Source organism: Balaenoptera acutorostrata, chromosome 6, assembly GCF_949987535.1.
Source record: "Balaenoptera acutorostrata chromosome 6, mBalAcu1.1, whole genome shotgun sequence".
Classification (NCBI taxonomy): domain Eukaryota; kingdom Metazoa; phylum Chordata; class Mammalia; order Artiodactyla; family Balaenopteridae; genus Balaenoptera; species Balaenoptera acutorostrata.
Window position 1 is genome coordinate 114,282,393 of NC_080069.1, and position 17,804 is coordinate 114,300,196.

Here is a 17,804-nt window from a genome sequence, read left to right on the forward strand (position 1 = left end):
TTCTATTACAAATTATCCATGAAGATACTGACATTGTTATAATCTAGACAGCAATTCATCTGCATCTATTTTCTCTCCAAATAAGGCTTTGTGATAACATAAAATTCTAATGCCTAAGAACACATTAAAGGTTAAAAAAAAAAACTGTCTTAAATCAAGCGACTTATTAAAGTTTCCTGCTGGGCAAAGCAAGCTTATAGCGATAGCTTTTCTGAAGATTTCTTTTTTTAATGAAAGCCTTTGAGGAGACTGCATGTTTTCAATGTAACATAAAGAAGGAAATGCAAAATGTGTTGTGAAATAATACCAAAATAAATTCAAAGGCTAGAATATAATTTCCTAAAAGTTAAAAAAAAAAGTGTCCTAAGCATTTAAAACATGAGGTTCAGTTCCTGTCTTACGGAGCTCACATTCCACTTTCTATAGAGTCCAGCACAGTGCTGAACCTAAAGTGAGTGCTCGAAGAATAAGTGATTAAAGAACTCTAACCAAAAATTAGACGTATGATAATAAGACCTCAGTCATGTATACTCCTGGGGAAATGAGGTTTATGTGGCAGTGTTTGAGAAAGCTGAAGACCTACATTTTTCAGCATTGAAACTTTAACTTTTTGGTTGTAATTCCAAACTACATTATATATCTCACTGCTTTTTTGAAAAGAATATTTTGAATAAAACATTTTCTTGATGACTGCAATGGACATTTATTTTGGCTGCCTAGCATCCATTCTCCCTTCCTCTGGTAAAAGCACCAGATTTTCCTCTGAGTAACTACCCTGCCCCATTCTCAGGCTAGAGAATCCAAGTGGCACTGAATAGGCCTCCCACATACATACTCCCTCATTCCCCAATCACCATCTGAATCACCTACCCAAAACCATAATGACTGGTTCATAGATCAGTCTATGACCCAAACGAGGCCTATTACAATGGTCCTTGGGTTAATGGCTCAGAAAAACATAAAACACTCTTCTTCCACTTGGGTGACTAAATTGGTAGAATATAATCTTCAATTTGCTAGTAGCGATCTTTGCCATTATATAGGGAGCACTTGCCCAGAAATGAACCAAACACAGACAACAGAAAACCAAGAGATAAAGATATGACAAATCTATGAAAATATATGTAGAACACCTAGATCCAGCAAAACCCAAAGCCAGTTTTACCACTGCAACTTCTCAGTATTGAGAGCCAACAAATTCCCTTTTTCGCTCAAGCCAGATTTCGTTGGGTTTCTGCCACTTACAACAAAGAGTCCTAATACAATAATTTAATGTCATCAGCATAATCAGTAACTGTGCTGATCAATATAATACAGAAGAATCCTCAGGGCAAACCAAAGCACATAGGGCATAAGCTAAGTGCTTTCCCATGAATAAAAGATTTAAGTTTGAATGCGTGGATTCTGAGAAATCTACTTTGGCTAGTTACTTTTACTTACTTCCCATTTTTCAGCTGTGTTAACACTGATAACAATTGTTGGACAGCAGAGTTCTACACAGAGGAACTCTTGCCTTAAATAAAAATAACATCGTAATTTAAAATAACAGCTACTCTGGAATAAATCTAACAAAAATACATACAAGAACTATATGAGGGGAACTACAAAAAACTCTGATGAACAAAATCATAGAATTAAATAAATGGAGATATATTCCATGTTCACAGATCAGAAGACTCAATATTGTCAAGATGTCAGTTCTTCCCAACTTGATCTAAAGATTCAATACAAAAACGAACAAAATACCAGCAAGTTACTTTATGGATATCAACAAACTAATTCTGAAGTTTACAGAGAAAGGCAAAAGGCCCAGAATAGCCAACACAATATGAAGGAAAAGAACAAAGTTCAAAGACTGACACTAACTGACTTCAAGACTGACCATAAAGCTATAGAAACCAACACAGGATGGCATTGGTGAAAGAATAGACAAATGGATCAATGGATCAACAGACAGCCCAGAAATAGACCCACAGAAATTAGTCAACTGATCTTTGCCGAAGCAACAAAGGCAATACAACGGAGCAAAAATGGTCTCTTCAACAAACAGTGCTGGAACAGCTGGACATCCACACTCAAAATACTGAATCTAGACACAGACCTTTCTTACATCTCTTACAAAAATTCTCTCAAAATGGATCATGACCTAAATGTAAAACACAAAACTATAGAACTCCTAGAAGATAACATAGGAGAAAACCTACATGATCTTGGTTATGGTGATGACCACAAACATGACCCAAGAAAGAAATAATTGATAAGCCAGATTTCATTAAAATTAAAAACTTCTGCTCTGCCGAAGACAAAATATCTGGACAATGAGAAAACAAGCTATAGATTGGAAGAAAATATTTACAAAAGACACATTTGATAAAGGACTGTTATCCAAAATATACAATGAATTCTTAAAGCTCAAAAATAAGAAAACAAACAACCCAATTTTAAAAATGGGCCAAAGGTCTTAACAGAAACCCCCTCACCAAAGAAGATACACAGATGGTAAATAAACATATGAAAAGATGCTCCACATCATATGTAATCAGGGAGATGCAAATCAAAACAATGTTATACTACCATATACCTATTAGAAAGCCAAAATCCAGAACACAGACAACACCAAGTGCTGATGAGGATATGAAGCAGCAGGAACTCTCATTCATTGCTGGTGGGAGTGTAAAAGGGTACAGCCACCTTGGAAGACAGTTTGGTGGTTTCTTACAAAACTGAACATACTCTCGCCATACAATCCAGCAATCAGGTTCCTTGGTATTTACCCAAAGGAGTTGCAAACTTATGTCCACATGAAAACCAGCACATGAATGTTTATTAGCAGCTTTATTCATAATTGCCAATACCTGGAAGCAACCAAGATGTCCTTTAGTAAGTAAATGGATACATAAACTGTGGCACATCCAGGCAATGGAATATTATTCAGCACTAAAAATAAATGAGGCATCAAGCCATGAAAAGACATGGAGGGACATTAAATGCATATGACTAAGTGAAAGAAACCCATCTGAAAAGGCTACATACAAGTATGATTCCAACTATATGACATTCTGGAAAAGGCAAAACTGGAGACAGTAAAAAGATCAGTGGTTGGTGGGAAGGGGACAGTGTGTGGAGGGCAAGGGGGGCTAAACAGGTAGAGCACAGAGAATTTTTAGAGCAGTGAAAATACTCTGTATACTATAATGATGGATACATGTCATTATACATTCGTCCAAACCCACAGAATATACAACACCAAGAGTGAACCATGACATAAACAACGGACTTTGGGTGATTATGACGTGTCAATGTAGGTTCATCAATTGTAACAAACATACCACTCTCGTGGGGAATGTTGATAATAGGGTAGGCTGTGCATGTGTGGGGCAGGCGTATACAGGAAATCTCTGTATCATCCTCTCAATTTTGCTGTGAACCTAAATCTTCTCTTAAAAAAATTAAATCTTTCAAAATAAATGATAAATAACAACAGCTCCCATTAATTAAGAACTTTCCATGTCCCACGCACTGTGCATTTTACTTTAATCCTTTCGACTGAATGAAGTAGGTACTATTAGGACCCCAATTTTATAGTTGAGAAAAATGAGGCTCTGAGATTGGCATTTTGTGGCAATTAAAAAAAAAAAAATCAAACTCGCTGCTCGCACGGATTTTATTGTTTAGTGGATCAATGAATTCCTACTCCACCTAGAGGGCCATAGCCCTAACAGGATGAACCACAGTTACAGCAAGAAGAACCACACTGTTGTGAATAAACCAAAAATTGTGAGGCGTCCCTATTTTGCAATTTAGACCCAGATGGCCCCTAAATCAGACACGTTAGAAACAGGAAGAAATTGGGACTCAGCTTCAAATAACTAAACATTAAGAAAATATATTGCTCACTTTTGGTTACTTTGTAAGAACCGCAATTCAAAGTCATTCTACATACCAATTTAGAGCATCAACACAGTGTAATAAAAAAACACAAGCTTTAAGCAAGGATATACAACTAAGGTAAAATTCAAAATGTGGTTTCAGTAGAAAAAAGCAACTTGAGAGGCATGCAGGAGGGCTTCAGAGATAAAAAATGTTTTATTTCTTGAGTGGTAGGTGCATGCATTTATCTTTATTCTAAGTTTTTCACAGTTTTCATAAACTTGTTTAAAGAATATAGTCATATTGAGTTCAAATCCCAACTCTGAACAAGTCACTTCCTATCTGTAAGTTTTAATCATTCAATACTTATTGAGGGTCTACTACGTGCCAAGTACTGTTCTATTCAATAGATGTTAGAATATACAGGTACAAGAAACAATTTCTGCTCTCATGGAACCCCACTTTTCTTACCTATGCAATTGAGATAATACTTCTTACTTCATTAGATGGTGGGCAAAAGCTTTATTACAATGAGCTCTCACTAGGCTCACCTCTAGTTTAAAGAAATAATCACTGTAACAATCCTAAGATATAAGGCACACTGTAATTCTCAAAGCTACCCCTGACCTTTTAAAATCAGCTTAAAAAGTACAGTGAGATGAGGTTCCACGCCTCTATCCCAAACAAGATATTTCCTAACTGGCATATCAGGTACTTAGAGTCAAGAGAAATTACAAAGATTTTTAAGTAATCTGTGTCTTTTGAGTGAGTGGTAATTCGTCCCTACTACACTACTACAAATCAGGATCCATACCTTAATACTCCATAAAGTGGATTCAATTTCACTGGAAAGTTCAGGAGAAGCAAAACAAAAGCTAAAGTAATCGTGCTGAATAAAAAAAAAAAAAAAAAAAAAAAAAACCCTAGAAGACACTCTTGTACATAGGAAAGACAAAAGCTCTAATTCAAAAGGTACATGCACCCCAATGTTCATAGCAGCACTATTTACAATAGCCAAGACATGGAGACAACCCAAGTGCCCATCAACAGACGACTGGTTTAGGAAGAAGTGGTATATATATATAGTAGAATACTACTCAGCCATAAAAAAAGAATGAAATATTGCCATTTGCAGCAACATGGATGGACCTAGAGAATATCATAGTAAGTCAAAGAAAGACGATATACAATATCACTTATATGTGGAATCTAAAAAATAGCACAAATGAATCTATATACAAAACAGAAACAGACTCGGATATAGAAAACAAACTTATGGTTACCAAAGGGAAAGAGGGAGGGGGAGGGATAAATTAGGAGTATGCAATTAACAGATACAAACTATTATATATAAAACAGATAAGCAATAAGGATTTACTATATGGCACAGGGACCTATATTCAATATCTTGTAATAATCTATAATGGAAAATAGTCTCAAAAATATATATATTCAAATATATATATTCGTATAACTGAATCACTGCTATACACCTGAAACTAACACAATACTGTAAATCAACTATACTTCAATTTAAAAAAAAAAAAATGAAACCCTTGTACCTTTCATGAATGGTAACTGCCTCTCCCCTAATTTTCTCTATAAGCCTAATTTTTCTTCCCCTACATTATCTTATTTTTCTTACTGCATGCGCAGGTCATATCAGCCAGTTATTTTGGGGAAGATGCCACAGGAATGAAGTTAAAATCCTGTTTCTACCACTTGTGGTTGTCCAACTTGGACAATTGCATTAACCTCTTTGAGCCTCAGTTTCCTCAAAAATAAGACCCATCTGAGAGGGTTGTTCAAGGCTTAAAAGGAATACTAAAAGAAAAGTGACTGGGACATAATAAGGACTCAATAAATGTTAGCTATTTTACCACCGTTCTTCAAAAGTTTGCTGTGATTTATTATCCTATTATTGAAAAGAAATAAGATGATAAAATTTTGTTAATACCTCTAAGAATATTTTAATCTGAGGTAAAACAACTCTCAAAAGGGCTTTTTTCCTCCTCCACTTCATCTTTAAAGAGAAAAACATAAACTGTTTATTTTTCAAGTCAATTTTTAAAAGATATCTAATGATGTTGATCATACACTGATCACAGGCAAAGATCGCAGAACCTGAGTCCTATAAAATGAAAGCTTAAATGCAGAGCAACAAATCAGGCTCTCAATATCTTAAGTTGGCCAAGACTCAGTTTTCTTCATGAAATTGCTAATACAGAAATGTGAACAGATACTTAACAGAGATTTTAAAGCCAGGTGGTTTTTTGTTGTTGTTTTTTTTAAGGTTACTACTCAACTCTGAGGTAGCTGAAAAAACTCAGTTAACCAAAGCACCATGTCTTAAGTGTTCTTTTCACACGGTACTCACAAGAGTTTCTTAACTTAACTACTTTTTTTAAAAGTGGCCATTGGACTAAGGTATTAAACACACTGGGAGGAGAGCAGACACAGAGGGAGGCTGGTCTGGGGAACAGCCTTGAGAACCTGATGCTGCCACTCCCAGTGCAAAGTGGCTGCCCAAGAGTGCCTGCAGCAGGCTCAGAGATGCCAGCTGTAACGAGACACTTGTATTTGAAATGCATTCCAGAGTTTCAGCATGCCAGTACCATCTGATCATTGGACTGGGCAAGCTCATCCCTCTTGCAAGAGCACCCTCTTTCGAGACCTTCAGTCAGACGGGCTGAACTCAGCTCTGGGAGCTTTCACAACTGGAGGTGACTGTATTCATTTTCTGGTGGGTTCTTGAACAAATACATAAATTGGAGTACACAAAATGAAACTGGCAAAAAAAAAGAAAGCACTAAAAAAGTAAGAACAAGATAAATCAAAGATCTACTCAAAATGATCCTATTTCTTTTTAAAACATTAAACTCACGTACCTAAATAACAAGATTATACACAAAAGATGTTCACTGGCATTATTTACAACAGAAGAACCCTGGAAACAATCTAAAGATGTAATTACGAGTAAATACAGCACATAAACATGATGTCATAATTTATAGCAACTAAAATGATTTTTACAAAGCTATATTAATAATTATAGGAAAAGTTTAATGATTTGAGGGAGAACAAACAAGGAAAACACACACATGTAGCAGCAGTTGGGGGGAAAAGTTTATATATTTACACACACACACATAAACACACAAAAGAAGGCTACAAGGAAATAAATCAAAACATTAACAGTAGGGCTTCCCTGGTGGCGCAGTGGTTGAGAATCTGCCTGCCAATGCAGGGGACACGGGTTCGAGCCCTGGTCTGGGAAGATCCCACATGCCGCGGAGCAACTAGGCCCGTGAGCCACAACTACTGAGCCTGCGCGTCTGGAGCTTGTGCTCCGCAACAAGAGAGGCCATGACAGTGAGAGGCCTGCGCACCGCGATGAAGTGTGGCCCCCACTTGCCGCAACTAGAGAAAGCCCTCGCACAGAAACGAAGACCCAACACAGCCATAAATAAACAAATAAATTAATTAAAAAAAAAAAACATTAACAGTAGTTATTACTGAGTAATAATTTTTCTCTTCTTTATAATTTTTAAAAATTTCTAAAAATTTATACATAGTCAAAAACTAGTAAGAAAACAAGCTACTAAAAATTTAAAGATGAATATGGGCTTCCCTGGTGGCTCAGTGGTTAAGAATCCACCTGCCATTGCAGGGCACATGGGTTCGAGCCCTGGTCCAGGAAGATCCCACATGCCGCAGAGCAACTAAGCCCGTGCGCCACAACTACTGAGCCTGCACTCTAGAGCCCGCGAGCCACAACTACTGAGCCCATGTGCCACAACTACTGAAGCCCGCACACCTAGAGCCCGTGCTCTGCAACAAGAGAAGCCACCACAATGAGAAGCCCGCGCACCACAACGAAGAGTAGCCCCCGCTCACCTCAATTAGAGAAAGCCCACGGGAAGCAATGAAGACCCAACACAGCCAAAAAATAAATAAATAAAATAAATTTTAAAAAAAAATTTAAAGAATAGAAAAAAATACACACCAGGGATAATCTGCCAATATGTACTCAAATAATTGGAAAATTTTTAGTATTTTTTTTTATTTACAATGAGAACATAATATACCACAGTATAAGAAAAAAATCATAAGAATGAAACTCTCACAGAAATTTATAGAACAAAATGTATACTAAATCCTCCAATTAAAGACCCATAAAGTAGTTTCAGTGCTTTCTAACCCACCTTCTCACAGCAGGGAATTAAGCCCTCTGGGTGATGCAAACAAACTTCAAAAAGAAGATTATGCCCAGGCACTAGTACTGTATAGCGTAAGGTTTGTATTTAAGTTTGCTCAGATATTTTGGCAGAGATCAGAGATGCAGATCCAATGAACAAAGACTAATTTTAAGACACATTCTTTGCAATCATCTAAATGGCAAAATGGTATCAGAAAAAGGCAGATATAATAAGTTGTATATAAAAAAAAAGGTTGTAGAAGTAGACAAAAGTTACCTAAAATCAAATACTAAGTGACAGCTTATTCACTGGTATTAGCAACTAGGAAAACTTACGAATTCCCAAAGAAAGTAAGCAGCACCATGAGTTCAGTTTGTGTACCCAAATTTTATTTGCACAATCTTTGGAAGATGTCCCACTCAGTGCCACAGGTCTGGATGCAATATCTAAGTAGAACTGACAGAATACATGTCCCTTCCATGGATGTCATGGAATGCTTTCAGAGCAAAGAACACATGAGAGTTGACAATACCTTCACTAGTTCAGACATTAAAAGTAATCGATGGGAAAAAGAACTGTCTTTAACGTCTAGTAGTATTTCTTACCAGCCTTTCTCACATTTGTCATCCTTTCATTGTGAGGTAATTTTTTAGGTATTATTTAGAAGCACCTGACCATTTTATAAAAACACATTTTATGTAGAGGAATAGCATATCTTAGTAATTTGGTTTTATTTAGTTTCCCAATTTTTAAAAATCATGGATAAGGAATCAAATTTAAGTTTAGCTTTTCTGGATATTAATCATCTAATAGAAGATTAAAATCCTTGATATATTAAAGAATGTGAAAGACAAAACTATAAATTTCTCAGAAGAAAATATAGGATAATAGCTTCATATCTGTAGGGTAGGAAAACATTGATAAACTGTAGATATGAAAATCAAGAAGTTTTGACCAAAGATACCAGAAAGAGAGGGAAAGACAAACCATAGAGTAGGAGACAATATCTACAACACACTTGACCAGATAATTAATAGTAGCAGGACAAACAATTTCTTATAAATCAACAAGGAAAAGATAGAAAACAATTAAAAAATGAGTAAGCCTTGAACAGGCACTTTAAAAAGAAAGGTATTCACGAGGTCAATAAGCGTATGAAAAGGTGCTCAATCTCATTAGTCACCAGGAAAATGCAAATAAAAACAACAAGGAGATACTACCACACAACTATCAGGTTGGCCAAACCCAACAAATTTAATTGTATTAAGGACTAATGAAGATGTTGAACAATGAAGACTATCAAACACTGCTGGAGGGAGTGTAGACAAGCACAATCAACTTTGAAAAACAGTTTAGCATCATCCAGTAATCAAATATGGTACATATCCTATGTAAAAGTATGTTTACATGCTCCGGGATTTATGTATAAAGATCACAGCAGCATTGCTTGTAATAGCCAAAAACTGCAAACAACTTCAAGTGCTTTAACTGTAGAATGAATAAACTGTGATATAATCTTAAAGTGTATTACACTGCAATGAAAATAAATGACACACAACAACACAGAGGACCCTTACAGACTTGAGCAAACAAGCAGCAAAACTACATACAGAATAATTCTATAAAATTCAGAAACAGGCACTACTAAATAAAATTTTTCAAGGAACTATACTTATGTGGTAAAACTACAAAGAAAAACAAAGAAATGAGTATCATAAAAGTCAGGATAGTAGTTACCTCTGGAGAAGGGGAGTGGAGGGACTTCTGGGGCACTGGCCAGCCCCACCTCTAACATTTACAGGGCCTTGGCAAGAGTACAAACAGAGGCCCACAAACCATATGTCTAAATATTTACAAGATATGAAATAAGCTAACAAACTATTAAATAAAATACATTCCATCCTCCTATCATAACTACTTGGAAGGCCAGATTCACACTGAAAATTCTTGGATTCCTTAGAGTTCCATGCAGAAACATGGTTCAGGGAAAACTGGCCCCTGGCCCACTGTCCATCTCCCCCTTTTCCATCCCACGCTGCCAGGAACCTCACACACAGGGATGCAGTCACCTCTACTCACAAGCCCAAGCTCCATCGCATACCCTGCTCCCCACAAACAGATACCCTTAGGCCACCCCTTGGGCCTAGGGGTGTGTACACCAGTAGCCAGTCTACCCTCAGAAGGACAAACCCTAGGGAAGACTCACACAGACTCTGGAAATAAGCCTGGGGCCATTGGGTCAAGAAATTCTTAGATCCTAGGTATTCAAAGTTTGTCTAGGATGGAAGGGTTTGGGCTCTAAATGGGCATGTCCCATAGGCCCCACAGACTCCTTGCCTGAAAGGGGCACTTCAGAAGAGGGCCAAAGCAGGGCCCTCTAAAGTATAGGGCTAGGGCAGGGGTCTTCTTGCCAGGACCAGAATTTCCTTAGAACCAGGCAATATTATTTGTCTTAACCTGAATAGCAGTAACATGGGTACTCACTTTATAATTATTAAACTGTAAACAAAAGTTTTATGCACATTTTTCCACAAATAATGGGATGGACATCATGTCCCTGCTGATATGATACACTGAGAAGGATACAATATCACGTTTGAAATACTCCCACACAAAATCCATAACCTAATCTAATCATGAGGATACAATCAGATTCAAACCCAGGGACTTTCTACAAAACAAGAGACCTAATTTCTTCAAAAACATTTCATAAAGGGTTTAAAAAAAAACAAGGTTGCAAAACTGTTCCAGACTGAAAAAAACTAAACAGATGTGAAAACTAAATGGATTACATGATCCTGAATTCTGCATCAGAGGCGAAAGTGCTATAAAGGATATTATTGGGACAACTGATTAAACATGGACAAATGACATTAACTTTCTTATTTTGGTAACTGTATTGGAGTTATTTAAGAAAATGTCCTTATTCTTAGGAGATATATCCTGAAGTATTTAGGGTTGAAGGGTCACAATGTCTGCAACTTATTCTCAAAAGGTTCAGCAAAAAATACACACAGTAATAAAGCAAATGTGGCAAAATAGTAACAATTGATGAATCTAAGGAAAGGGGGGTATACACTTAACTATTCTTGTAACTTTTATCTTTGAAAATATTTTCAAAATTTAAAGTTTTTAAAAAAGTAAACTAAAGAGTTAAACAAGAAAAGAGTTGTCTACAGGGAGAGGAATTAGATGGCTGAAAGAAGAGGATAAGGTAAAGACTTTTCATTTTGTTCCTTTTTCTTATTTGTACTCATCAAACTTTGTTCACATTCCCCAAGAAAATTCATTTTAACTTTGGGGGAAAAAATCCTACAGCATTGAAAGGGGGAACATTAGCAACTGTAGAAATAAAAGCTTTTGTCCTTAAATCTGTCAAATCACAGCCGTCACCAACTGGTTACTCTGACGAGTCAGCTCACAGAGGTACTGCTGCACGAACACACCTAGTATCAGCTACTTCCCTTCCCAATCCAATGGTTTGCACAATTAGAGGCATAACTTAAGATGAATATTAACATTCTACTTCTAGAATGACCATAAGTTTATAACATGTTTCACAGCCTTCATGAAATAATCCAGAAAGTGGAGCTCACGCAATTCTCACTTTTGATATTGAGAAATGCATTCATTTTAACAAATATTGGTGACATTGTGCAAAGCCCTGCAGATGACATGGAGAGATGTGTACAACATGGTCACTGCCCTCAAGAAGGCAACTTAGCAGAGTGAAGAGGACTTGAACCTAAAACCCTGGCTATTCCACACAGTAGCTGTATAATCTTGGTAAGTTATTTGACCTCTCAGATTCTGTTTTCTCATAGGCATAATGTTGATACCATCCAACTATCTTTAAGGGTTGTACTGTAAGGACTGACTATGTATGTCAAGCATGTAGGACAACAGAACAACAGATACTCAATAAAAGGTAACTATTTTATGAGTATTACAATCTAATTAAAATAATGAAGTAGAAAATGTGTCCAAGGTTTGTATAGCCAATTACGGGCATAACTACCATTGGAATCCTGATTACTCCAAGTTTCTAATCCAAATAAATTCATTCTCCATAAACACCAAATAATACATGCAACTGTTGGTGTGTGGACCGAGAGTTGCTCCCTAACATACCTTTGGCAAATGCATCACTCTCTTAGGCACCAGCAAAAAGAACACTAGGTCAGAAGGTTATTTTTACTCATTAACCAAGAAGGATTTTAGGTCAAGAAGTGATTTACTCAGCCTGCACAAGATACTCTAACCTTATCCAAGACCCTGTTGTTCAGGAATACACGTCCAAATTAGTCCAAAAGCTAAAGCCAGAGGAGGTGTTTCCTTCAACTAATTTCCAACCTTTTTTTAACCAGCTGACAAAATTTACTGAACTAAATCCATTTCAAACATCTCCTTCCAGTTTAGTGGCAGAGATTTCCCTTTATATTATTTTGTAACCTAATTCTAAACCTTCCTTATTAGCAAGGTGACAATATTTCATACTAAATAGTTGACTTCCAGGCATCTCCAAAAGATACAAACCAAAACCCAATGATTACAATGAATAAAGCCATATTTCAAGGCTGTTATAGTAAAACTCTTAATTTAAATTGTTCACTGCAATTATTCTCCATTCCCTAGGATGATGTGGGCACAGATAAAAGGGAAAGACACTTAAACATAGTTAAAGATAAGTAACAGTTTAGAATATTCACATATTATCCGATATGCAAGGCTAGCTCATACAATAAACAAACACGCCATATCATAATGGAACATGCAAATACCTGAAACAGTGCCACCTGTCCTAGGATAGGCCACTTCAACATACACTTCAAACATGGTCTCTGGGTTTTGCCTATAAAAGAAACAGATTGTGATTACTGACAAGTATTGAGGGAGCATGGTATAGAATATGCAGGCTGTGGTATAGGGCAGACCTTGATTAAAATCATTAGCTCCACAACCTAATGGCTGTGGAACTTTGGACAAGTTACTCAACTTCTCTGAGCCACGCCCTCCTAATCTATGAAATGAAAATACCTAACCAGAAGAATTATTGTGAAATGTAAAGAAAACACACAAAAATTGCCTAGGGGCTTCCCTGGTGGCGCAGTGGTTGAGAATCTGCCTGCCGACGATGCAGGGGACACAGGTTCGAGCCCTGGTCTGGGAAGATCCCACATGCCGCGGGGCAACTAGGCCCGTGAGCCACAACTACTGAGCCTGCGCGTCTGGAGCTTGTGCTCCGCAACAAGAGAGGCCATGACAGTGAGAGGCCTGCGCACCACGATGAAGAGTGGCCCCTGCTTGCCACAACTAGAGAAAGCCCTCGCACAGAAACAAAGACCCAACACAAGCCAAAAATAAATAAAGAAATTAATTAATTAAAAAAAAATTGCCTAGATACAATGTTTGGCACATAATAGCTTAGCCATTATTATGATTTTACAGATGTCATATTTCCAGTTTACACAGCTGGATCTCCAAAACCAGAAATAGAATTTTGAGGAAACTCAAACCAAGGCAACACTAGCACAAAGTAACCTTCTCCCTCATACGCCAGGACAAAATATTCAGATGAAGTTAACTTGCTTATTTACAGGTTTTAAAGACTCAAGAGAAACAGTATCCTATCTCATTAGGCTATAACACAGACAGGATGCTAATGGGAGCTTTGCCTAAATTGGCAATGGCAAGTATATGAATGTTCATTATTATATCCTTTTACCTTTTTATGTCATAAATATTTTATATTAAGTTTTTAAAAGATCATAGCACTAAGAGAATGTTAACAGTTGTTCATTCTGAGTGATAAGAACATTGGAGTTATAGTATCTTCATATTTTCTCTTTGATTCTAAAACTACAATAAAAAGATTATTTCCAGATTGCATGAAAATTATGTAGTAGAAGAAAATGTTACACATTCAAACATCTATGACTGAATTCTATTTTAAACCTGACAACAAAGCTCAGAGAAGAAACTTTCTGAGTTGCCTAATCAGATCTAAGGCTTAATTTCAATCAACTAAATACCCTGAATTTGCCCAGTAGATTCCACTTTTCAAAATAACTATCTCATTTATCTCATTTCATCCTCATTATAATCCTATGAGGTATGTGGATCAGTCATCACCCTCACCATACAGGTGAGAAACCTGAAGCAAAGAGATTCTAAGTGACTTGTCAGTAGTCTCACAACTAGTTAGAAACACAAACACAGCCAGAGCTGCAACTCAGACCTCCTGGCGCTCAAACTGTTTCAGTGATTCTAAGATGAAATTTTTTCCCCACATTTTCCCAAGTCTTACAATCTATTGCATCTTATAATTCTAAATGGCAACATTTTTTTTCTTTCTTAGTAGTACATATAATAACAGTACATCTTATAAATAATGGCATCTTAGACTCAGTAAAATATGGTAATACTCCCTCTACTTCCTCAGGGGTAGTTGTCTGTCAATCAGGGATCTACTTATTTCTCATGTGAAGGATCATTACTTCCTCACTGAGGAGAAATTTGGGCTTGTGCTTTAAATAAGTACCTAGAGTGAAAAGAGTTGGCTGCTCTAAAAATCAAGGAATTTAAATATACCTTTGTCAAATATAATTTTTAAATTAGACATTAAATCAGAGTATCTTACTTAACTAAATAAAAGTAAACTCAAGTTTTAAGAAAGCTGTTTAAAAATGTTTTTGTGCTTTTTTTTTTCCTGCAAGAGAGTAGAAAAAGACCTACAAGGTCAGCATCATTTGGTCACCAAAACATTTGTGGAAAATACCATATGGAACATCCCCTTCATTCAAATAATCTCAAAGTAGAGGGCTTGTCGAAAGAAAGGAATGTTCTAAGGTCATCTGAAGAGTACCAGGAAGATTCCCTCTAAAACCTAAAAATATCTTTAAGCCTATTTTGCAACTGGCTGAATTTCATCTCAGAATTTCATTCCTCTGGATTAAGATAATGGCTTTCAAAATGTATTCTGCAGGACCCTAGGACTCCATGGAGATTCCACGCATATTTTACCCAAATGTCCACTTTTAAGTTTATTTTTCCCCATTTAAAAAATTGAAAGGAAAAAACATGAGCATACAAAGGTGTTACATACCAAATTTTTTAACACTGGAGCTCCGACATGTTAATCTGTGCCACTAAATTAAGGTGGTTTGGACAGATCTTCTATCTCTCTAAGCGAAGAACATCCTAATGTTGTCTAAACTCATTATCTCTGCTTCTTCTCCTCCCTTTCTCTTTAACACACTTCAACCAGCTTCTGAACCCACCACACCACTGAAACAACTTGTCATGATCACCAATGACCTCCACATTGCTAAAATGTGCCAAAATGGTCAATTCTCGATGCTTGTCTTAACCTCTCAGCAGCATTTGACACAGCTGATTGATTTGCCCTCCTTCTCCAAACACTTTCTTCACTTGCCTGCCAGGACATCACTCTCAACTGGTATTCTTCCTGCCTTACTGGCTGCTCCTTTGCTGATTCCTTCTCACATAAGCTCTCCTACCCTCGAACTTAGTGCTGGACCTCTCCCTGTCTACACTCGTTACTTAAATGATCTCATTCAGTCTCACAGCATTAATTACCAGGCAAATGCTGATGAGCCCCAAAGTCCTGTCTCCAACCCGACTTCTTCCCTGACCCCAGATTCCCTTAGCCAACTGCCTGTTCAACACCCCCATCTGGATTTCTAAGAAGCATTTCTAACTTAACAAATGGCACTTTTCTTCCTCAGACCTGCATTTCCTGATATCCACCAGTTAAGCAGGAAAAAAAAAAAAAAAACACCAAACTCAGTTCTGGAGATGGATGGTGGTGATGGTTGCACAAGAATATGAGTGTACTTAATATCACTGAACCATACACTGAAAAATGGTTAGGCTGGTAAATTTTATGTTATGTGCATTTTACTATAATTTTAAAAATGAGAAGGAAAAAAGTCCTTACAAGGTCCTACATTATCTGGCCTCTGCCTGTCTCTCCAATTTCATTTCATACCTCTCTCTCCTTGCCCACTGCACTCTAGCCATACTGGCCTTCTGTCTGCTCCTCAACACACCTAATTCATTCCTATCTTATAGCCTTTTGTACTGATCTTCATATAGGTGGTCCTTCCTGTCATTCAAAATAAGGCTTATACCTGACCTCCTCAGAAAGGCCCTCCCCAACACACTCTCTACCATCGAATTTTAATTCTCCACATCACACCAATCACAACCTGTTTCCCTCCTCTAAATGTAAACTGCAGGAGAGCAGGGATTTTTGTTTGTCATACCCACTAGTTTTTCCCAGGTACCTAAACAGTGCCTGGCACATAGCCAGAATCAAATAAATACTGAGAAGGAATAAAGGAAGTACAGACTAGCTTTCCTGGGGTCTAAAGTATTTCAATAAATGACTGGAGTGATTATACACTTTTATGACTCAAACTTTAGCATGTTAAAAGATAGATTTGAAGCCCCACCTCCAGGGTTTCTGGGGTAGGACCCAAGAATTAGCATTTCCAATAAGTACCCAGGTAATAGTGATGCTGCTGACTAGTGATCACACTTTAAGAACCACTGATCTAGTTAAATGGAATTCTTCTTCCAAATAATGTGTACATATAACATAAACATAAGGTATACCTCAATAATCCATCATTCCAACAATGCTTTTGCAATAAAAGATTTCAAAGAAAATAAGCATTTGTGGAAGCAATTAAGCTAACTTCTCTTCTAGTGTTACCCATAGTTACTGCCTCATTGTAATGCATAATAAGACTACCTAAGTTTCTTACTCAGTTCAAATAGCTGCCAGAGCTCTATTACATGGAGCCAAAGATTATGACAGTCTCTTTAGGGGAAAAAAAAAAAAAAAAAGCAAAAAGCTGACTACAACCCTAAAAACAAACTGGACTATACAAGTTATAGTCACGCTCATCCATGATCATTTACATGTTACATTACAGAAGAAGTAGCGACTAATGTTGTGACATTGTGACAAGTTATATAACATACCAACAAATATACGTAAGGGCCAGTGAAGCCAATGCAGATGGAAGCATTTTCTATTTCCCTGCACATCAAAAAATAAGTTTTAAAGTGTCTCCTCTAAATGTAAATGGCCAAGCGACACTTACTTAATATTTTTATTAAACCACTAATACTGTAACAGTTTCCAGAGAATCTCTGGAACTACTGAATACCTTGAGACTACTTATTTCCTCCAGTACTCCTTAAGATGCTTAATATTTTTAACTACTTGGCTAAAGGAACTGAAAATCCTATTTCTGCCCTATTAACACTCCTGCTAATTCAGTACATGTAATGAAGTTAAAAATACTATATTCCGAGCCATTTTCCAATACAGACCCAAGCTTTCCCAGAGCATATCATATCTTAACATATTACCATGGAAATGTCCTGGTTCTGCCATGATATCCCATTATTAGTTGCCTTACACTCCTATACCTCCATGATCTGGAACTCTGCCCATCTGCCAAGCTCTTTTTTGCCACCCACCCTTACCTCGTGCAGTCTTGCACCCTAAGATCCAGCCATAGAGAACTACTTGTAGCTCTCTGAACAAACCATGCTCTGATTCTCTAATGATAACATCATTACCATACCACTGCCCGTACCTACTGTTTCCTAGGTGCCAGGCATGATCCTAAGCACTGTACATGCATTATCTCAGTTAATCTTCAACAACCCTGTAAGTATTATTACCCCCAGTTTAGA

The 17,804-nt window shown here is 37.0% G+C and overlaps 1 protein-coding gene across 9 annotated transcripts in view; it reads right to left on the reverse strand.

The window, feature by feature from the left end:
- Positions 1–17,804, reverse strand: part of DENND1A (DENN domain containing 1A) — a 537,868-nt gene that overhangs the window by 480,128 nt on the left and 39,936 nt on the right. For all 9 annotated transcript variants that reach the window (XM_007194701.2, XM_007194703.2, XM_007194700.2 and 6 more), the window contains exon 2: positions 12,851–12,921. In XM_007194701.2, the coding sequence (XP_007194763.2) occupies positions 12,851–12,921 (71 nt within the window). The remainder of the gene's footprint in view (positions 1–12,850; positions 12,922–17,804) is intronic.